Raw genomic sequence first — 22,444 nt, 5'->3', positions numbered from 1 at the left:
GTGCTGCTCAGCACCATTGCTGTGTGACAGGCACATCCAGAGGCTCTTTGAATGGGAATGGGAGTTACCTATGAAATTTTTTTATGCTAAATTCAGGTCTATAGCTAGTTCTTACAGCTCTCAGTGGGAACTGCTGTTCAGAGAGAGAAGGAGATGTTGCACAAATATTTCAAAATTTTCTCCTGGGACTTCTGCCATGCAATGTATTGACAGTCCATGCAATGGATTTTCCTGTGCAATCACTTTCCTTGTGGTAATTCCTGACTTGTCTCTCTTCATGGAACAGGAGGCTGTACAGGCCAGCTTTACCTGACAGCTTACTGGCCTTAATTTTGTCCTTCCCCATCTGCTCATAACATTTTCAGTGGTCTTGAAAGAGCAGCCCAGGTGAAATTTAAGGAGATGAATGAGTACCTGCTGCAGAGAACGAGAACCTGCAACTCAGTTTTCTGTTGGCAAGTTACTATGACCTCTGCTGTTATTATTCTTTCCACAGATAAAGACAGCACATGGACTACAGATCTGTCAACAAATGTTCACTACCAAATAAATTTCGACTCAGCTCTCACATGGCACCAAGCCAGGAAGAGCTGTCAGCAGCAAAATGCAGAATTACTGAGTATCACAGACATTCATGAACAAACATACCTTAAAGGTAAGGCAGTCTGGGTAACATTCAGGATCTGTTCAGGCCATCATAATAGCTAAGGATTATTTAGTATTATTTTGGCCATTGCCTTTGAACCTAAATATATGTGGGCAAGAAAACAAAATGTTTTAGAATATGCAAGTTCATATCAAAATTGCTGCCAAATTTACATAGAATTCAAAATATTCCAGCATCCTGCAAGTGTAACAGTTTGACTTCATATTTACAAATTTTATTTTGTATGTATTTTTTTAATTGGAGGAAAAAAATCCTTAAAAGTAAATTAAAGACTTACTTTTGATCAAAAGGAAACTTTAAAAAAAAAAAAAAGAAAAGTAAGAAGAAGAGATTAATCTTTACACCAAAAGGACTTGCTTTGTTTCAAATGCTGTTTTGACAGTTGTTTTTTTCATTCTCCTGGCAAACTGAAAAATATCAGTTATTTACAGATATCAAATTGCAGCCTTACATATCCACATATAGATGAAGAAATTATATGGAAGAAATATTTATTGTTGGTTTTAAGGATTAATTTAACTTCTAACAAATTTTTTATTATTGTTTATATTTATACTCTACCAATAATTCTACTTAAATGTACAGAATTTAGCCTATTCTGCAGAAACAATTTTGTTGTGGATATAATCTGTGTTCATTTTGCATTAGTTGACAGAATAAAACAGGGAGTTTCTGTTTGTTTGCTTTATTACAGTATTCAAACTTTGGCGTTTTTCAATGTATTAGGTACCATAGTACATACAGATATTTACAATTAGCTATTTAGGAATGCAAGTCTTCCTAGAGACATTGTTAGTGACCATTGCTAATGCAAAATAGATTTATAAAATAATTCCTCTTATTTTTGTAACTTAGAATTAACAGAAAGTACAGATTCTGCACTGTGGATTGGACTCAACAGACTGGACTTGAGTAGTGGATGGGAGTGGATTGGAGGCAGCCCTTTCCAGTACTTAAACTGGGCTCCAGGTAGATGTGACTTTGTTTGGTTTTGTATTTCCAAAGAGAAAAGGTACATACCTCAAATACTGCTGTAAACTTTATTATCAGATAGTTATGCCATAAGAATTTTAGCTTTTCTTGTTTTAGCTTTAGAAAAATCTCTTTTTCTATAGCAGTATATGACAGAAACCTTTAACGTTTTGCAAAAATATTCTAGCTGTGAAAGCAATACTGCCTGTCCCAAAAATATTCAGTCTTCCATTTTTTGACTAGCAACTAAAGTATGAGTTTACAGGTTTGTATCCACTTCCCTAACTTACACACATTTCATACAGACATTCCCTCTACTGGAAACATACCTTAGCTCTTACCAAAGCTGGGAAAGACAGGACCTCCATCACTTCATCCAGGAGTGGTCTCTCATGTGCATTTTAGACCTTAGAGCTCTGTTTTTCATTCAGAAACGTTCATTTCTTTTCTCTGTACTTTTCCCAAAGGAAGTCCGTCTCCAGAATCTGGAAAGCTCTGTGTGGTTTTGAATCCTGAAACAAAAGCTAAATGGCAAAACTGGGGATGTGATCAGAAACTTGGTTATATATGTAAGAAAAGGAACTTTACTTTGGTTCCTTCAGGTATGTTGATACATATTGATAATTAAAGTAGAAGCTGTTATCTGAATTGCTAAACATATTGACAAATATGAACAGAAGAATTGTATTAGAAATAGAACGATTTCTTGTTTCTCTGGTTTGCTTTTTACAATGATTGCAACCTTTCTAGTCTGATTTCCAGTTCCACAACGCACAGACTGAAACAGATAAAAGGAAAAAATTTCCAAGTAGTCACTCCTGTCTGTGTTTCAGGGGCCAGGTCTCCCCTTTATGTCCCCGGACTGCTGACTCTCAAAAGGGAGAACAACCCAAAAATTATTTTTCAGAAGTGGGACATGAGTAAATACAAGCCCAAGAAAGAAACATGCATAACTTAGTGTGGTTCTAAGTCATTCTCCATGACTTGTGGTCAACCAGCATCCAGATAAGCAAGTTCAGAGTTCACTGCAGAAGTGGTGGAAGATTGAGACAGTGGAAGATCAACACATCGAAGTGAGAAAAGATATTTTAAGTGTATGAAGATTTCCCTGTTGGTGTGACCCTATGTATTCATCTAGCTATAAATTTCTCTTGATGGCTTTTACTCTATCAATATACTTAATCCTTTAAAAATTCATAAACCTTCAATGTCAGCTGCAGATAATGTCTGATTTCTCCTATCTGACAAAAAAATACTAGGTGATACAGAAGCTAATAAAATTAATGAATTACAAAACTAATACATTTAAATAATACATTACAAAATTAATATATTTGTGGCAGACATTTGACTAAACTTAGAATTTTTTTTTAAATATTACTTGTATTTTATTACCTTGCAATAGATATTACTTGTATTAAAAAGCTTTCCTTCTCCAAGCTAAAAATTGCCTAGTTTAAAGAATCACATTAATGTCTACTGCATTTTGTGTTCATCATTTCCTTATGATGAGAATTTCAAAATAAAATTCTTAGTTTAGAACTTTTGCACAGATGAAGTGGAAATATTTTCAGTGTCACATCCCTTGCATGGCAGCTGGAGCTGTAAAGCCTTGGGACATGTTCCTAGGTGACCCTGGGCCTGTTACCTGCCCAGATGGATGGGTGCCCTATGTGGATCACTGCTATAAGATCTTCAGGGACAGCAAAGGATGGGAAGGAGCTTTGGCCTCTTGTCAGAAGGAAGGGAGTCATTTGGCCAGCATCCAAAGCCTTGAGGAGCACAGCTTTATGGTGTCTCAGCTTGGGTACAGTGAGTATTTCCAGGGAGTCTCTTTGCCTGTATGGGAAACAAGACATTGATAGTTCCTGCTGAATTCCGGATGTTGTCAAAACTCTGATTTTATTTATTGCCAAAATAATTGATGTAGGTCTGGGGGCTGGGCTTAGGGATTTGTCTGTTTTTTTTCATTTTGTTGAAAGAAGCATGAAGCACTCACTCTTCAAATAACATAAAATCCGTATTCTAAAATTTGACCAGTGCAATGGAACTGAAAAGTAACTATTCAGACTTCTATCCTACCATCGTGGTGTATCAGCATTAGACTGGTAATTCACACCCACTGTTATGAGGGGGAAGAGCAAAATTTTTTCACCCAGGGCAAGAATTTCCTTACAGCCTAATTTCCAAAGCATACAGTCTATTTTTATATCTATATGAAAATATTAACTTATAAAATGATCATAGAACATGCTGCATAAATTTATGAAAGGAGTTACATGTCCAAAGCCTAATGGTTGCTGCTGGGAAAAGGGTGGAGTGCCAAAAGAGGTCCTTTCTCTGTTTCCATGTTTAGAGCCAACAGACCAGCTGTGGATTGGGCTGAATGACCACAAGGTTCAAATGTATTTTGAGTGGAGTGATGGCACCCCAGTGACCTACACAAAATGGCACCTGGGAGAGCCATCCACTACAAACAACAGGCCAGAAGACTGTGTCCTGATCAAGGGCCAGGTGACATTTCTCAATACATATTGTACTTCCATACTGAAAATAACTACTTAAAAAAGAATAAAATGCTCTGTTATTTCAGCAAATGGCTAAGGCCAGAAAAAAGAGATGTAGGGATTGAATTGAATGAGATTGAGAATGAGATTGAATGTGACCTTTAAAAAAACCCAAAAGCATTACTGCATCACTGGTGATATTTTCTCTTTAAGTACATCTGAAAGTCACAAATGAAATTATTAGGGCTACAAAAAGGTCTCTGAAGGCATTTTGAAAACATTATCTCCTTTTCCTCTGGTGGTAATGAGGGTATATGATGGGGTTCTCTGATTCTTGTTGGCTTTTCTTTGCCTGCTTCTTTGCCATCCCATAGCACAGCTGCCTGTACAGGACCCAGCACAACAGGTCAGGGAGCAGCTCCATGCACCTTCCTCCCTTCTTATCCCTGCCAGCCGAGGCTATACTGCTATAGCCCAGTCTACTGTTTCACAGAATGTGAGCAGATTTGGTTTTGATATCATGTAGGAAAATTAGATTAGGAAAATATTCAATTTAAAAATAAAGGAGAAAGAAAACAAACCATATTCATTGTAAAGAAAGACATTATTTATGTCCTTTAGATTATCCATCTTTATCTTCTTTTTATTTCAAATTTTTTCCTGACTCAGAATGGCTACTGGGCAGACCATGTCTGTGAGAAGAAGGCTGGCTACATTTGTAAAAGAAAAGCTACACCACAAAGAGCTGGAGAAAAAGAAAGTAGCCTTGCAGGTTGCAAAAAAGTAAGTATGTGAGAATGGAACATCAATTTCTCAGATGAAATAGGTACATTGAGAACCCATTAGAATTATTTGAATTATTTGTATTATTTACATGGAAGGTTTTTTGTTTTATATATTATGAAGTTTCTCCCTCTCTCAGTTACTCTTAAATTTAAAAAACCATTTGCAGAAACCACTTAGGAGGAATCTGTAATTTCACTGCAAAAAGTTTCTCATTCATAATATTCATGATCATTGCACTTCATTAAGTTTTATATGTCATATTTCACTTAATACATGATAACCCAATTATTTAAAATTTGTATGAAAATCCTAAAACCGTGTTACAGGGCTGGAGAAGATATGGGACCTACTGCTATTTTATTGGACATGTTCCAGCAACATTTTCAGAAGCAAACACCACTTGTGAAAGAGAAGAAGGTTACTTAGCCACAGTTGAAAGTAGGTATGATAATGACTTTTTCCTTGCTTTTAAATATCTAAAGATTGTATCTTATGAAATATTCCTAGAAAACCTAACACAACACCAAACAGCAAAATGGTTAAGTGACAGATAGGGTCTCTAGTTGAATAACAAAAAAGTCTTGCTTTTTTTTGTTGTTCATATGGAATCTGAATCCTATGTAAGGTCTTCTCCCCCACCCTGAGGCAAGGAATAGGAGAAAAAATTCCATCATCACATTAGACTGACAGGATTTGGCTAAACACCTTTGTTTCCACTTGCATCTTGATGATGTCTTTTCCAGGTATGAACAAGCCTATCTGACTAGCCTTGTAGGGCTGAGGCCTGAGAAATATTTCTGGCTTGGCCTCTCTGATGTGCAGGATCAAGGCACTTTCAGCTGGGCCAATGGGGAAGCTGTCTCCTTCACACACTGGGATGCAGGAATGCCTGGTAGGTGCTGTGCTGAGGGATGGTGGGTGCTCTCTGACAAGGTGGTCCCTATTTAGGTTGCATTGGTATACAGTCCTCTGAATTTTATGTTTTAGAATTTTGGTATATTTTACAAGTACTTGCAGTTTTTCAAATCCCACATTCTCATTTCAAAGGGAAAATTTTAAACTGCACTTTTATATTAGGACATCTGACACATTTACCCATAAGATTAACTTTTGGCCTGTCTTCACTGGGAGATAAAAGGAGTTACAAACGGGTCTTAAGACTATTCCACAGTTTCACTTTTCCCTCTAGTGAAAAAGTTAGCCTGGGAGAAGAGGTTGAAACAGAGCAACGGGAATATGGATTTTAAGTTAGAATTCCAAACTCAAATTATCAAAAATCGCTGTGCCATTATTATTTTTATGTGTGATACTAAGAAAACCACATTAATGGGTTCATACTGTGCAGAAGCACAGAAAACAAGATTTCACTATGCCATGAGGATATCTACTTTTTGTGTGTTACACTATGTTCCTCCTAGTGATTATTTGTCTGAAGACTTTCTTGAAAACCTTCAGTGAGGTTATAAAATATAAAATAAAAACTAAAAATTACGAAAGACAAAGACTAATAAACCCTTAGCAAATGCCATAAGAAGATAGCTTGCCAGGAAGTCTCTGCTGTCAGATGATCAGAGCATGAGGAGAGCACTCGGAGCTCATGTTGAGGAATCTTTCCTCTCTGGCCATCCAAGTGCCACTCTGGAGTCTCACTCACACCACCTGAGCTGGGACCAAGGTCCCTCCCCAGCTACACCCCTACACTCACACAGTCACACAAGGTTTCCTTAACAGCTTGAACCCAGGTTTCCCCAGATTTTTTGATCCCTAAAACAATTCAAACATGGTGCAATAATAAAATAACAGCTTGAGCTGGGTGCCTCCAAGGAGGGTCCAGGAACAGAGGAAACCCTGGGCTGTTTTACAGTCTAAATGCAGTAATGTCTGGGGCCCTTGGCCCCTGCTGAGCCTTCGGGTGTCCAGTCATCTGCTGGACCACTGGTGCCTGTGCCCTTTGCTATGCAAAGGGTCAGCTCCAGTTCACAGCCCTTTGCCTTGGCTCCCACCAGCCAGAGCTCCATCTCCAGTTGGCACTGCAGCTTGCAAACCAAACTACCCACAGCAAATGCACTCCTCAACAATCAGGCTGGAACAGCCAAAAAAAAAAATCTGTTTCCTTGCATCTGTGTTCACTGAGAAGAAAATGGACTTTCTGTGCTGGAAAGTTTCTTCGTGAGGGTATCTTTGAGGAGCCTATTTCAAGCTGAAATATCAAGAAAATAGATTATGGAGGAAATTGATGTAATGAAGTCAGGAATAAGCATGGCTGCAGAAATATAAGATTACATGAAATAAACCCTTCTCTTTAATGGGTAAAGAGAGCTTTAGCTTTCTTGCTAAAGCTGCCTTGACAACTAAGCTTTGCTAAAAGACGAATTTGGTGCTGACACTTAAAATGGTTATAGAGAGATATGGGGAAATACAGATGAATAGGCCATTAGTGAATTAACTGAGTGTGAAATAAAGAAATTGTGGGAAAGATACATAAAATCACTTCTGGAAAGGGAGGTCATGCTTATAGATCTCTCATAGCTCCACAAAGTAGGTGAAAGCATATGAATGAGGGAAATCTAGTTAGTGTGGTCTATCTCAATTACCAAAAGCCTTTCAACTAATCTAATGTAACACAGAAAAGCTCTTACACTAATAAAAATATTGATAAAAAGGCACTGACTGGAAGGTGGATTTTTTTTAATAAGGGCTATTTTTTACTAGGGAAGTGTGTTCACCAACACAACCCCATAATGATCTGTGCCAAAGCCCATGCTGTTCAATATATTTTCAGACCATATGGAAAATTTGCAATAGTGAAGTCACAAGATTTCCTGATGAGAGTAAATTATTTCTGATAGCAAAGATTTGCCTGTGAGGAAACTCAGGACAGTATCAGGAGAATAAGTGACTGAGCATGATCAGTAAAACAGTAGGTGAACTTTGATGCAGGCAAAGGATGCTCTTAGGAACAAACACATGTATTAAATTGCCATAAAATGATGGATTTATAGCTGAATTTCATTTCATCTCATGGCACCACAGGTCCATTAAGGCATCAGGTCTGTGCCCAACAGAAATTAAAAAAAAAAAAAAAAAACACAACAAAAATCCCCAAATAAAATGTTAAAAATACTTAGAAATATTTAGAAATTAAGAAAGAGCATGAATAAGCCATTGAATAAACCCATGTTGTGCATTTGACTGCATCTTGTGTGATGTAGGCAGCTCTGTCTCCCTCTGAGAGAACAATCTAAAATTACAGCAAACATCATGGGATAAGTTTCACCCAGAAGCTGTCTAGGTTTGCATCCCTGCCCTCTGTATGCACTAGTGGGGCTGCTGCCATCTATGTGAAAACCACTCATGACCAAGGTAATATTATCTCATGTAAAACAGGCCTAACATAAATAGAAATTAGATTCTCACTTGGAAACACAAGATTTCATTGTAAAAACTCTGACTCTACTTTCTACCCAGAGACTTAATTATGCAGGATATTCAAAGTGGGGAAAAAAAAAAAAAGAAAAGAATAGTAGAATTCTATATTGATCATGACCTCCTCAAAAAGAAAATGCTAATCTGCCTGTATGAAAACCATCTAAACCACAAATTTTCTTTTCAAATGTTATTGCAAAAAGTGAATGGCTGCTGCTCAAAGATTTTGACAGAATTTAATAATTCACACTTTAGAAAATATCCAGCATGTTTGTTTTTTTTTTTCTTGTAAAGGAAATAATCCAGGATGTGTAGCCATGAAAACAGGGACTGCAGCTGGATTATGGGATGTTCTTGACTGTGAGACAAAGCAAAAATATATTTGCAAACAGTGGGCAAAGGGTGCAACAGTTCCACCTGTTCCAGCTACTGCTCTGGTCCCCACGTGCCCTGAAGGCTGGGTGTCAAACAACCATAGAAGTTCCTGTTTTAAAGTAAGTGCCTGAATAGTTAAGAGAATCAGCTTGGGTGGGGGAAAAAAAAAGAAAAAAAAAAGAACTGACATCTTCATTTTGCAATATCTGAGATTGAGATTGGAATAGAGCAAAATCCAAAACCCCCAAAATGCTTCTAAGGAAAATAACCATGAGAGGGGAAAAACTAAGGAAGAAACATAAGGTTGAAGGGCGGGATGGGAAGGGAGGGGAGAAGGGCACAGGAAAGAAAATGAGGAAGTTTGTGCTTCAGGGGTTGAAGGAACTGGAGCAGGAAATGGAAGAAGAGGAACATAAATATCAAGGCCCCAGAAAGATGAAAAGAAAAGAAATAGAAAAGGAAAAGAAAAGAAAATTAAAATAAATTAAAAACCAGGAAACAACTCCATATTAAAATGATTAAAAGGGAAATGTAAAAATTCTGTATTAAACAGCAGAGGCAGCAAAGTTGTTTTGTTGGCATTGCTCTTTTTTTCTGTTGTGCAAAGATGTGTTTGCCTGAGACATGGGGCAGTTCAGGGAACAAACAGAGGAACAGTGAAGTGTAGCCTCCAGCAGCACAATGCCTAAAGCTGGAGCTGGCTAAAATCAGCACATTACCCCACCAAAAAAAAAAAAATAAAAAAAAAAAAGGATAAAAATTCATGTGAAAGGTTAATTAAACCAGTGTTTATGAAGGACATTTACTTGAGAGTTTCTGATGCAAAGCTACAGAAACCAGAAACTCTCAAAGCTGTGTTTGAAATACAGTAAGCTGTATCTGAGCAGGCATAAAAAAGAACTTAGAAGAAGAAATGAGTGTAATGTGCAAAGAGTGATTTGGGATCATGCAAAGTTGAAATGTGCTGAGTGTAAGCTGTTAATATTTTTGATCACTTTATTGAGTTAATGAGCCCTTCTCTTTTTTTTTTTTTTAATTTCTTTCAAATTCATCTGGAATGGTATTTATTTGGGTTCCTTTACCCCCAGATCATAATTTTAACTTTGGTCAAATCTGTGCTTATTGTCTGTTAAACCAGTTCGATATCATACTGCAAATGTAAAGTGAGAGTTGTAAATTACCATGGGGTGATTCTTTTGCCTGAATCTTCAGACTCCTCCCAGACCATTTTGCCTCTCAGCCACAGCTGCTTTTCTTTCCCTTCATAAGGAAGTTGGCTTGAGCACTTCTTCAGTTAAAACAAATTCAAGGGAGTTGGGGAGCTGTATTCCCTCTTCCCTTCTAGGAATTTCTTTTTTTTTTTTTTTCCACTACGCAAAGTTGGTAGGCAACCCTAGTGTAAAAATTCTAGGAACAGAGTGTGAAATGCTATTTCTCCAATGAACTTTTACTTGGCTCATATGAAAACTCATTTATGTTTAAGCAAGACTATAATTCTTTTATTATTGTAACATGTATAAAATATGTTTTAAATTAATTTCTCCGTAGTGTTTTTGCAGATCAAATATTAGAAAGAAATCATGGTTTGAAGCTCGAGATTTTTGCAGACAAATAGGAGGGGATCTGGTCACCATTAACACTAAGGAGGAGATGCCATTACTAATCCAAGCAATGAGGTTGGTATTTGATGTGTGTTTATCCTACCAGATTCAAAACTTTTCATATGAGCAATTATGAATGATCCTAGATGACTTCTAAAATGTATGGATTCCTCAAAAGCAAAAAGACCCGTGATCCTTTGAAATTTATCTATTCAGTACTATCTTAACCTTTTCATGGAGAAGAAGAGTGATTTGTGTCAAGAAAAATTTAAAAAATCCTCCACCAGTATCATGATTACTAGATTTAGTTTAGAAACATGAAATTAGTGGTATTTCTACAAGAGTAGAAAATATGATCAATGTATCTACTTGAAGTAGGTATGTATCAACCTTTCAGTGGTCAGTGCTGAAACCACTTTTTGAATCTGTGAAGGTTTTCCCTGACTGAACAGTACATTAGGGCAATATGTGATCAATACTACTAATGAGTATGATAACTGAGCTATTGACACTGAACCATTTCTATGAAGAACACATGTATGCCCTTCACCAAAGGTAACAGGGAAATTTGCAACTTCACTGCTTTCACAATGTGCTCTAGGAAGTTCAACTATGTGTTTCTGGGGTTTTTTGTGCTGATGTTTACTCATTGCTCTGTTCTGTACCTTCTTTTAGAGCTACTCACTGTATGTTTGAAACAGTTTGGCTTGGTATATTTTCCTTGAATCCAGATGAAGGATTTGCCTGGAGTGATGGCTCTCCAGTGAGTATCTTAATTTTTCATCATATTTGTCTGCTTAAGATACTTTGGGATTAGTATATGTACTTTTTGGCTTTTTGCTGTTATCCTCATTAAAGAAACCACCAATCTTACAAACATTCATGTAGCTGCTAAGCTGTATTGTCACAACTAATATCACAACTAAACATTTGAATACATGGAAATTATCTGCATCTCATCAGATTCTGCAGGTTTTTTGTGTAACACTCCAATTTATTTTCTCTTCCAAGAAGATAATTTTTACACCTAAGGTCAAAACATGAAAACATAAATGTCTAAAAAGTTAATCAAGCAGCGAGCATGTTTCCCAGTATACTCCTGAATCTCCCAGTAAGTGATGGCTCAGGGTCTCTTTGAACTGGAGCTCATATCTGTAATTTTATTTTGTTTATTTCTGGGAATTTATCCAGTCATCCATGCAAATATCAACAGCTGTGAAGAACATTCCTTAGGAGTCTACTCTTTATTACCCTCCATTCACTACTACTCCCTATTCTTTGGTTTTCTTTAACACAAGCAAGGACCTTTTATCTTATCCTGTTTAAGAAAGGGATGTTTTCAGGAATTCTAGGCAATAATAGGTAGATTGTATCACATGTATCTCCCTTGCCATTTGGAAGTCAGTTTCTTCAGAGGTACCTCCTCTAGATTTGTAGGACATGACTTCCCTCCCTAAAGTCACAGTCCCATCTCATTAACCACAGAGAAGAGAAAAAGTAATGCTGAATTGATGCATGACATGGTCACTGCCACTAGAGAGATGCTGGACAATGTAATTTTGAACCAGGCCAGGTGTGAAGTGAAAAGTACCCTGTCTGCACATGATTAGTGTGAGTGACATGTGGATAAAGTTCACAGCTAGGCAAAGTTCATTAGAAACAGCTCCTCTGCCTTTTTCTCTTCTGTCTGTGTCTATGGCTCAGCACACACACAAAAAAACCCTCCATGGCAAGACAGCCATGTCTGAACACAGACATCATTGGCCCACTGTAAAATCCTTATACTTGGAGATTTCCCTGTGCTTCCAGCTCTTTTTAGCTAAAACCAGAATCTTTGAGACAAAAGCAATTAGTTTCCATTTTCCAGTGGAAAGTACAGCTACTGAAAGAGATGAGAAGAGTAACAAAATTGATTTCTTCTATAGGTTAGGTACACAAATTGGGATGGTAATCCAAGGAACTCAGGACGACTCCAGTTTTGTGGCTCATTCTGTTGTTGGGGAAATTCTCAACCATGGTCTCTTTCAGTCTGTCAAGTACAGCATAACTGGATTTGCCAAATAAAACAAGGTAGATTTCTTCTTTTTTTGCAAGATAATTTAAAAAAACTTTAATTAATAGTGGCTTTCTAAGTTAAGCTACTGGAGAAAGAGACAAAATTTTGAAGAACTGCTTTTTCCAAATGGAGGTCAAGAGCATTAAGTAACATATTATGGGCTGAGATTTTTCAATTATGAATGATAAGAATAAAGTAAAGGGGTTTTTTACATAAAATAAGGTATATAAATAATCCATATATTTGCAAGATTACAAAAATTTTTATATTAGGTATCTTTTGCTTTTATTTTTGTAATGTTGGAGTTCAGGAGTTGTAAGGGCTAGTATTGTATTCCTTACAATACTGGTTTTTATACTAACACAGGTGAAGATAAAAATCAAGTATGATATCTTTGTCAGATGTCTTGGTACTTCAGGTTCTCCTGTAGAATTATTCAGGATTCAACCGGTTTTGGAAAAGCAATGGTTCATAGCAGTGTTATTTCTTTTTCTATCCCAACCAGAAATAACTCACACTTTTTTTTCATGCCTATATCATCTATATCTATACCTATATATATATATATATATATATATACCTATATATATATGTGTGTGTGTGTGTGTATATATATATCTGCACATACATAAAGTGGTATTTTCTTTTGTTTACGAATATTAATCAGAGACTTCTTTTTGGTTGAGCTAAAATAAATCTATTGGAAATTTTCTCCCTCATGATGAAAATACCCCCAGGTGAATTACGGAATATCGACATATGGATCAGTAAAGGAGCTGTATGCCACAGTATAAAGTGTTTCAGATAAGTCTGCTGTGACTTACAGGCTTGGAAGAACAATTTTCCCTTGCCTTGCTTTGTGCAGGATTTTGATTCAGCCAAAGCTATGGCTTTGCTGAAGTGAAGCACAGCTTCTGATATAAATTCAATGTAGATGACCTTGCATATTGAGCAATGTGAAGCTGAACTGTGTGGCTAAGCCTCCTTACTAATCAATGGCAATGGGGTGAAGGATCCTGCTCTGTTCCTCTCTCTTCTTGCAGTCAGTCATAAGCTGCATCATAACACATTCTAAAGAGATGTATCATGCCTTCTGTTTTCTTCTTTTGCAGGAGTGTCATTAAAACCTGAACCAATTGACACATATGGTAGGTCTTTGTATCTATTTTTTTTTTATTATTATTAATACTTTTTTTCCTAAAATTCTTATTCTAGAAAAAGCTTTTGTTTTCTGCACATATAAAATTTCAGGGTACCTTATTTATCTTCTAGAATATAAAACCACTGCAGACGGATGGGTCATATATGAAGATAAGCTCTACTATATCAGCAAAGAACAGGTCTCCATGGAAAGAGCACAAGAGTTTTGCAGGAAGAATTCTTCAGACCTAGCTGTTATTAATAGTAACAGTGAGAGAAGGTTTCTAAGGAGAGCACTAAAAGAAAATGTAAGAATCATTATCAACATTATAAAATGTAAGAATCATTATATAAGCATTTCTAAAGTAGAAATGCTTTTGACAATTTGCTTGCAAAATTTGAGTTGTTTCAGAAGCAGAGGCATCAGCATTTTTGTTAATGAAATATTCCCAAATGCACCTTTTGATCCATGGGATTTGGCTTCCCCTGCTCCATGCCAGCTGGGCTCATGCAGTTGACAGGAAGAGTGATGTGGGAAGGTACCAATTGCCTTGGAAAGCAGCTGGCCTTCAAGGGAGAATAAAAAAATAGTATCAGTTTCTGACTCGAGATCTGCTTCTTTTCTACTCCATCCTAAGGGCCTTCAGAGCTGCAGGTCTTGGCTCTGATGTCCCAGATGAAAACCTGACTTCTGTGCCTGAGCCTATAAACATGTTGCAGTGCTTAACTACAAGCAGGTGCTTTACTGCTGTGGACAATGGCTGCTCTGGACCTAATCAATGGTGTTTCAATTTCTGCGTGTTTTGCTTCAAAGATTTCTTTTTTTAATTGAAGCAGTGTCTTTCTGATTTAGGAGAGCTATGGGAGAGAGACAGTGGGATACTTCATTGGTCTAAGAGTGAGCCTTGATAAAAAGTTCAGGTAAGTTAAGATGATCAGTGCAGCTTCTAACATGTAGAAACAAATAGAACATTCTATGAAGCTGGAGGGACTCAACAAGTTCTCTTGAAGGTCTGAAGGCTGTTCCACATCCCATGTACAAAGCCAAATGGAATAGTCCTAGAACATTCTAAAGTGCTATATTTTCCTCAAAAATAAATAGTAAAATAACCTTTTCCTTCCTTGAATAAGCACTTAGCCAAAGAAAATCTTGGCAGCTCTACTCTCCATACACACTTTCTCAAGTATCTTTCAGAGATTTGTCCCATAAATTTGAGTGATACTTTGCTATACTGAATTTTATACCTATGAACATACATACATACACTTAAAACATGCCCTATATTGTAGGGTTTGGCTTTCTTATGCTTTTTATCTATTTATTAGAGGGGTTCTCCACAGTTAGGAGGACACGGGCCATGACTACAAAAGGCAGTCTCTGCAAACTCCTTTTCCAGGAGAAAAGTCAGCAGAAATTTACAGTACAGAAACAGTAACAAGTATTCTGAAAAGACCAACAAGCAAATCAGCTCAAAACTAAGCTAAGAGATACCAAAGAGCATGATACACTGCTTACCATCCTACCTGCTAATTAGGATGTGCCTGGGAGGTGAAAAAAAGTTCTTCTGAGGTTGATCTGAAATAGGTTTGAGGAGATTTGGCTTTAACCTTTCTATTTAAATGCCGCTGTTGAATGAATGTAAGTTACTTACCTTGAGAAAGGCAGAAGAGGAGTGGGGAAGGAGTTGATAGTGACTGGGTTGGTAAATGACTTTAAACTCCTGATTAAGGAGTCAAATTAGGGACGTAGAGCATTCCATGGATCCAGTGATAATCTCCTTTATTTAGAACAATTCCATCAGAGGCAGCAAGACATAGATGATACAGCTGAATTTTTCCCACTTCAGGCTTATTGATCTAAATTCAGAAATACTGATTAAAACGTGGTGAAAATCTTCTCTTCCTCCAATAGCATATATTAAAGTAAAAAGCAGGTAAACACTGAGGAAAAAGTTTAAACTTTGGTACTTTAAAAAGGACAGTTTTAAAGTTGACAGAATGTCCTTTAGTTTACAGAAAAATAGAACACTCCCCCCTACCCCCCCATAGAGAAGGGTAAATCCAGAGAAAAGTATATTCATTCTTGCTTTCACCCACAAAAACACCACAAAGGCTCAGACTGAAAAGCATAGTATTACATAGGAATAAAATAGTTCTTTTAATAACTATTATGATAAATATAAGTATTAAGATAAAATTTTAATATCCTTCTCCATTGTATGCATTATGAATAACTGATTTTGATTTCTCTTATTAAATGTTGTCAAAACTATCGTGGACATTAACAGAAAATATGCTTGGTGTATTTTTTTAATTTGCAAGCAGAAATATTTTATAGAAATGTCTTCAAATTAGAATAATCAAGTAAAAAAAGGGCAATCTCTAATGGCCTCTCCCATTGTAGTCAGTTTCCATAAATCCTCATAGACTTACTCATGAGGTGTTCATTAAGATTACCATGTCACAGATGAAGGTATTAATTAATAACTACTTGTATATCTTAAAGCTGGGTGGATGGAACTCCAGTAACCTATGTGGCCTGGGCTCCTAATGAACCCAACTTTGCAAATAATGAGGAAAATTGTGTGGTTATGCTGTCAGAGCATGGTAAGTGACAATACAACACTAATAGATTTGATTTGTCTCTGCTTTGATTATAACTAATGCTGTCAATCATCAGCTCTCAACTGTCCCACAATCTTTGGTAGCTGTTTTCTGCACTTTTTTTCCAGTGACAAACCAACACAATGCAGTAACTCTTCCCAGTAATGGGATCATCAGCTATGGAAGAGTCTATGCCCTTAGAAGGGGGAGGTTCTGTACCATGAGTCATTTAAAGCAGAGGTTTCCTTCTGGGTTTATGCCTTTTTACAGGGCTTTTCACTACTTTCAGTAAAAATTTGAATAGTCGATCTTCTCTACTATGAACTTAAGAAAACACTTATAGCAGCTAGAGGAAATGGGAATTGAAGGTACAAGCCAATGAGGAAACAAATACATCTAATGTCCTAAGATATTTTTACAAGTACACTGGAATGCAAATTTCTTGCAAATCCTAGAGCTCTATTTCCTCTTGGGTCTATTTCTGTAGCTTTATTGAGGCTAGTGGGAATTTTGTATATATGTATTGATCTCTTAACTTATTTACAAATAATCCATGCAGTTTGTTTGAACACCTGTTGTGCCATTAGATTGATCTGGCATTTCTTATCTCACCAATTTCTGAACCACTTTTTTTTTCCAAATTTGCTTACTGGTGTATTTCCCCTGTTGCCTGCAATGTGATGATGCCAGAGCTCACTAAAACCCCCATGAACAAGTATGGAGACTGTGGAGAGAGCCCTGAACAAGGAGCAGATGGGTCAGGGAGCTCAAATTAACTACAAGAAGCGACAGTATTGTTGCTATTAGAGCTTACTTGAAGGGGCCATGTTACTTTGCCTTTAGATCAAGCTGCAGCCTGAAATAAAAAATAGAGAAAACTGTGTTTATTTTAAAAAAGAGATAAATCATTATTATTAAATATTAAATACTATAATATGTTGAATTTTTATCTTTTTATTTTCCAGGCTTGTGGAATGACATTAACTGTGGTTCTGCCAATAAATTTGTATGTGAAAAACATAACAGTTCTACTAATTCAACATTACCTTTTCCACTGGCTCCCGGAGGATGTCCAGAAAGTTGGATGCTTTTTAACAACAAGGCATGTCAACAAACATCTTCAGTAAATTGTGTAAAGCAGTAGAACTGAAGGGAAAATACTGAAAACCTCACATTTTTTTATGAATATAGATTAAATCTGGAGAGTAATTATTTGTCAAAATGTGCAGACTGGATGGCTGGGCTTTTTTTGAGGTGACTTAGACATTTAACTTTGCAGAGAAATACAGTAAAAGTAGATGTATGTGAGTATATTTCAGAGAACATAGTTTGTGCAGGCTTAAAATACACTGTTACTGTAAGAACACCTCTGCTCCTCTTCATGTATGTTATTTTGTTTAGAACTGCAAGTTTGTAGTGGTCAATCTTGTAAAAAGGGTGAAAAGGTTTAGAAAGGATGCATTTGAGCAATCCTTTCTGTCTGCAGGGGTTCACAGAGCTTTGAATTCAGAAAGATGATGCCTACTACAATTGTTTTGAGGACAGCTTTGTATTCAGACACAGTCTGGAAGTACCCATTGCTGTAAGACAAGAGTTTGTACCAATCTGAGTTGAAGCTGCATCTACCAAAGGCTATTTTGTCTACTTTATGTACACTGTGCTGTTATTGCATCCTCAGAATGCTAGGTCAATGTGCCAAAGGATATTTCACATCCTTTGGCAGGATGAACAGCTGTAACCACAGCCATCAGAAGGAGGACAAAGCACAGCAGAGATAATTCCCTGCAGCTGTGTCACCCAAAACCACATTTTCTTGGTTTCAAATGATGCCTCTATTACTGCAGGAAGAAGGCAGATGAAAATGTGAAAAGTGATTATGTACTTGACCTCGTTACAATCAGTTCATTTGATACCAGACTCCCAGATTACACCTTGTACAGTGAGGAGGGATAAGTGTATGCCTGGGTCTGCCTATCCAGACTTTCTACTCTTGAGCTCTGTCACTCATTCTAGCCCTGATTTCTTTTTCTGCAGAAAAGTACATCTTAGAGCTAATTGATAACATTCACATATAAGAGTTCCAGTCTTTGCTAGTTTGAAAAAAGTGCTTGATTTGTTTCCAGTGCTTCAAAGTATTTGCTTCCAATATAACAAGAACTCTCACGTGGCATGCTGCACAAGATGTTTGCTTCAATTTGGGAGGAAACCTGGCTACTATATCAAATGAACAAGTACAAGGTATGTATATGGGCTCTATTGAAAGAAAGAAAAGAAATCTCAATCTCTCACCAAAGAAACCGCTATACTCTCCAATATAAAATATGAGATTACATGATGAAAATTGCTTATTAGCCAGGTCACTCCATGGTTTATTTTAACTTCAAACTCCAAGGCAATAGCTAAAATTATTACATATAAGAAATAAAGTTTGTTTCTAGTTCTTTCAGTTGCTTTGTTTTCTTGAAACTTCCAGTGTGTTCTGAGGGTGGTTCCACAGATCTTTCATACTGACAGAAATCTGTATTTCCTGTTTCTCTCACTTTCTGGCAACAGGACTTTCTGAAACCCTATGTGTGCATACACAGTGGGGAAGGGATGCTTATCTAAACATTTAATTGATGGCAGATGGGCTGTGTAGGGGAAAATGTTATCCTTTCATTATGTCCCCTACTTTGGGCTTTTGCATATTTTCCCTCTTTTGGGCAAGTCATGATGAGCTTTCCTTAATGAGAAATCTTTGCTTCTCTCCAGCTTTCCTTTTCTATCATTTGAAGCACGCCACAACTAATGTTTGGATTGGGCTGAATGATATCAACAGAGAATCCGCATTTCTTTGGGCAGACGGAAGCACTGTTTCCTACACCAACTGGGTTAATGGTGCACCAGAAAAGCAGCAAAGCTACTTTGACTATTATGAGTTTGAAACATTGACAGATGATGCTCTGGAGGTACAGGAAATTTAACTAACTTCTATACCTTGGGCAGCTAGTTGGTTTTCCTAAAAGAAAATTTACAGCAGCAATAATAGGATGCTGAAACAAGTCCTTTTGTAAGCACAATGGGGTTTAGTAAATCATCTGATAATGATTCCAAATACACCTAAATGTTTGGCAAAGGTTCTGTAGAAGAGGGATTTTAAGCCTTCCATCTGAACTATTGCAAAAAACTACCTTTGTAAAAGAAGCTTAGAAAAACTTGCATCAGTTCCCCCCCAAACTGCATTAATGCAAATACTAAAGCTGCAACACCAAACAAAGACAAGGTATGATAAGCCAAAATTAGGATTTTTGATGCTATAATAATTTGGCTGCGTGTATGTCCCACTTCTGGCTAATGCTCTCCCACACTGCTTTACTCATTTCTGATGGTACAAATTGATATCTTCAGTGAAATTACTCTTTCTCTGCAGAAACTCAGGCTCTTTTCCAAAGGTGGTAATTTCTGAGGAAATGATTGGCAGCTATTCACCCAAGATTTTTAACATCTGCCATCAGTCAACTTTAGCTGATGACTGAAACTTATTTAAATCAGCATAAAGGAGAAACTTGGGTGACATGTCAAAAGACTGCCATGGCCAATCTTGAAATCAGGGGAGTCATGAAGGAAATACTGGAGCAAGTAAACATAAGGAAGTAAAGAGAAAATATTTTGTTGTACCTGATAATGGTGACTTGATAATTACTATAAAAAAACAGCAAAGAGCATCTGCTTTCTGGAAGAGAGAGTGCTTCAATTAGACTAGTGTAGACTAGAGCTTTTAACAGTAGTTCTTTTATTGTTTTTCTCATTGATAAAAGTGTTTTGAAACAGATCTATATAACTGTAAATCAGAACAGAGAAGATTTGTTATAGGTACCCTGGTCACTTATATGGTCATTATGGGGTTCTTAGTAAAACTGAAACAATGGGTTTTAATTGACTTCTTTCAGACCTTAACCAGCACCAGTAGAAGCCTGCTTCAAATTGAAGAGGTCAATAGTAAATATCAGGTCAAGCTGCTGGGCAGAAACCTAGGAAATTTAAACTAATTTAGGCAGGTGTTCAATGAGCTCCACTCCTGTCTGCCATCAGGCCTGCACTAGCAGTACAGGAGCTTCAGCTCACCCCCTCCCCACTGCCTCTTGTAATGGCTGTGCCTCTTCCCCTCCCCTTCAGACAGATTGTGTCTTCATCATGAAGTCAGATGGGAGGTGGAGAGATGATAGCTGTGACAACGAAAGAGGCTACGTGTGCCAGATGAATTCACGTGAGTTCTGTTCGACCCAGTCTCCCAAAGAGGAAGAATACCTTGGTTAGATAAGATGAATACAAAACCTGATGGGACTCCTTCCAGCTTTGAGTCTCATTCTGAATCTCAGGCTTTCAGAGTTCCATCACTGTTAAGACAGTGCTATGTTTAAAGTACAAATTGTTTCACAGAAATTGCTGGAGAGGAACCACTATCTTAACGAGGGGTTTGTACCTAATCATGAGTAATGCTAGAGAATAATAAATGAAAATGGCTTTTTTTTTTCTCAGTGAAGTATAAGAGGTTCAGGCATCCTAAGTGCAGTATAAATCATATTCTTGCAATGATTTCCCATTCTCTTGGGAAGATCACTGCAAGAACAGATTCTGAGCAGAGCATTTAATCCTCTCTCACAGTTTCTACTGAATGCCATGTGATGTCAATCAAAATGTACAGCTTCCTGGAAGAGTCTTTATTGTACAAGAATATTGTTATGTTTTTTGCACCAAAATGAGTAATGAATGTTGACTCTACTCCTGTAGAATTTTAATTATATAAATCACAGCTGTCCAAGCACATAACGAAAGTAGAGAAGACAAAGCACTGATAACAAAAAAAAAATTTGCCTCAGCTTTATTAAAGTAAAAATTATTCCCTGATCCTTCACTTGAGCCTGTTCACTCTCAGCACAGCCAACATGCTTGTAAGAAGACCCCCTCCCCGCACAGCAAATATATAGTTTTATGGAGGCATTTTTAATTTTCTTGATCCCAGTTCCAGCTCTTCTGAATACATTTACAATCACAAGGGTGGAAATGTACACTGCCTGACTCAAACATGTAGGCAACATTCTGGCAACCCTTACAGACAAGTCAAGAAGTTGGAGTGAACAGCGAGCGGTGATCAATTATCACCAGGTCTCCAAGTCTTAGGCTAAGTCTAGAAATTACAACAGTAAATCTCTAGAATAAAGTTCTATCCACCAGTGCTCAGAAATAAATGCATACTCAGATATTCAGATTTAGTCAAATAACTTAAAGCACAAAATCTGAAATAGGCAATCTAGGAGTCTTAGACTGGCCAACTCTACGGAAAGTACACTCTGCTTCAGGGCATCCAGGATTTCACTCATCTTATTACATTAACTAATTTGCTCCATGTCTTGAAAGTTATGTTTGGCAATTTTTTTTTTTGTTTGGTTGGGGGGGTGGTTATTTGGTTTATTTGTTTTTATTTAGGTTTTTGTTGTTGTTTTGTTCATGAGCTTAGAAAAAGTGTTTGACTTACTGACTAGGACCTTTTGACCAATTTTTTATAGCTTGCATGCTGCAGAAGAGCAATATGTTGTAAATTCATCCATTCAGTTTTTCCTCCATAGTTCCTTCACAGCCTGAATTTCCAACAACAAGTCCAGCCTCCGGCTTTACTCGTTATGGTGACAGTAGCTATTCAATCATTTCATCTGAAATGCAATGGGAAGAGGCCAGAAGAAATTGCCAAGACAAATCTGTGGAACTTGCCAGCATTTCAGATGCCTACACCCATTCATTCTTGTGGATCCAGATGCTGAAATATGGAAAACCTGTATGGATTGGTCTTAACAGCAATATGGTAAGTGCTGGATAGATGGGAGGGGCAGGTGCTCAGGGAATTTTCCTGCTCTAATAGTCCACTGGATGATCAGTTTTGAACAGTGGAGCAATTGTATTCTGAACGGCTTTGCTGTGCAAATGCACAAAAATATAGGGATACTGTTAGAATAAGTCAAGGATTTTCATCCACCAAACAGAGGGAAGAAACACAGAAAATGCTAGCCAGAAGCAAAAGATGAAAGTAGAAAGTTCTAGAAACAAAAGTCAAGCTGCAGACTGAGAGTCAGAAAGTGCAGCTGGTCATACAGTGACTGTTGGCCACCCTGAAAGTCAAACACCATGCTATACAGGGGGATACTTAGAGCTATTAATATATTAATAGAAGTTACTGTGAGTATTAGGGAAATATTTTAAGATTTAAGCTGGCTGTTTAATGTCAAATAATCTTTATGCACAAATAGCTCCAAATTTTAATTTAAATAAAGCAGAG

The 22,444-nt window shown here is 37.1% G+C and overlaps 1 protein-coding gene across 2 annotated transcripts in view; it reads left to right on the top strand.

The window, feature by feature from the left end:
* LOC132325193 (macrophage mannose receptor 1-like) overlaps positions 1-22,444 on the top strand; it is a 33,393-nt gene that overhangs the window by 4,695 nt on the left and 6,254 nt on the right. The window contains exons 4-24 of one of the 2 annotated variants that reach the window (XM_059842250.1): positions 497-655; positions 1,523-1,636; positions 2,107-2,241; positions 3,269-3,451; positions 3,996-4,153; positions 4,816-4,929; positions 5,259-5,374; positions 5,676-5,824; positions 8,653-8,852; positions 10,282-10,409; positions 11,010-11,097; positions 12,260-12,404; positions 13,503-13,538; positions 13,663-13,838; positions 14,384-14,451; positions 16,037-16,137; positions 17,100-17,236; positions 18,258-18,372; positions 18,886-19,082; positions 20,290-20,380; positions 21,741-21,973. In XM_059842250.1, coding sequence (XP_059698233.1) covers positions 497-655; positions 1,523-1,636; positions 2,107-2,241; positions 3,269-3,451; positions 3,996-4,153; positions 4,816-4,929; positions 5,259-5,374; positions 5,676-5,824; positions 8,653-8,852; positions 10,282-10,409; positions 11,010-11,097; positions 12,260-12,404; positions 13,503-13,538; positions 13,663-13,838; positions 14,384-14,451; positions 16,037-16,137; positions 17,100-17,236; positions 18,258-18,372; positions 18,886-19,082; positions 20,290-20,380; positions 21,741-21,973 — 2,843 coding nt within the window. Of the gene's footprint in view, positions 1-496; positions 656-1,522; positions 1,637-2,106; positions 2,242-3,235; positions 3,452-3,995; positions 4,154-4,815; positions 4,930-5,258; positions 5,375-5,675; positions 5,825-8,652; positions 8,853-10,281; positions 10,410-11,009; positions 11,098-12,259; positions 12,405-13,502; positions 13,539-13,662; positions 13,839-14,383; positions 14,452-16,036; positions 16,138-17,099; positions 17,237-18,257; positions 18,373-18,885; positions 19,083-20,289; positions 20,381-21,740; positions 21,974-22,444 lie in introns of both variants that reach the window. The other variant, XM_059842242.1, reaches the window with a different exon arrangement.

This window comes from Haemorhous mexicanus, chromosome 1 (genome assembly GCF_027477595.1).
Source record: "Haemorhous mexicanus isolate bHaeMex1 chromosome 1, bHaeMex1.pri, whole genome shotgun sequence".
Lineage (NCBI taxonomy): Eukaryota > Metazoa > Chordata > Aves > Passeriformes > Fringillidae > Haemorhous > Haemorhous mexicanus.
Note: the sequence above shows the minus strand (reverse complement) of the source record. Positions and strands in the feature narration are given on the sequence as shown.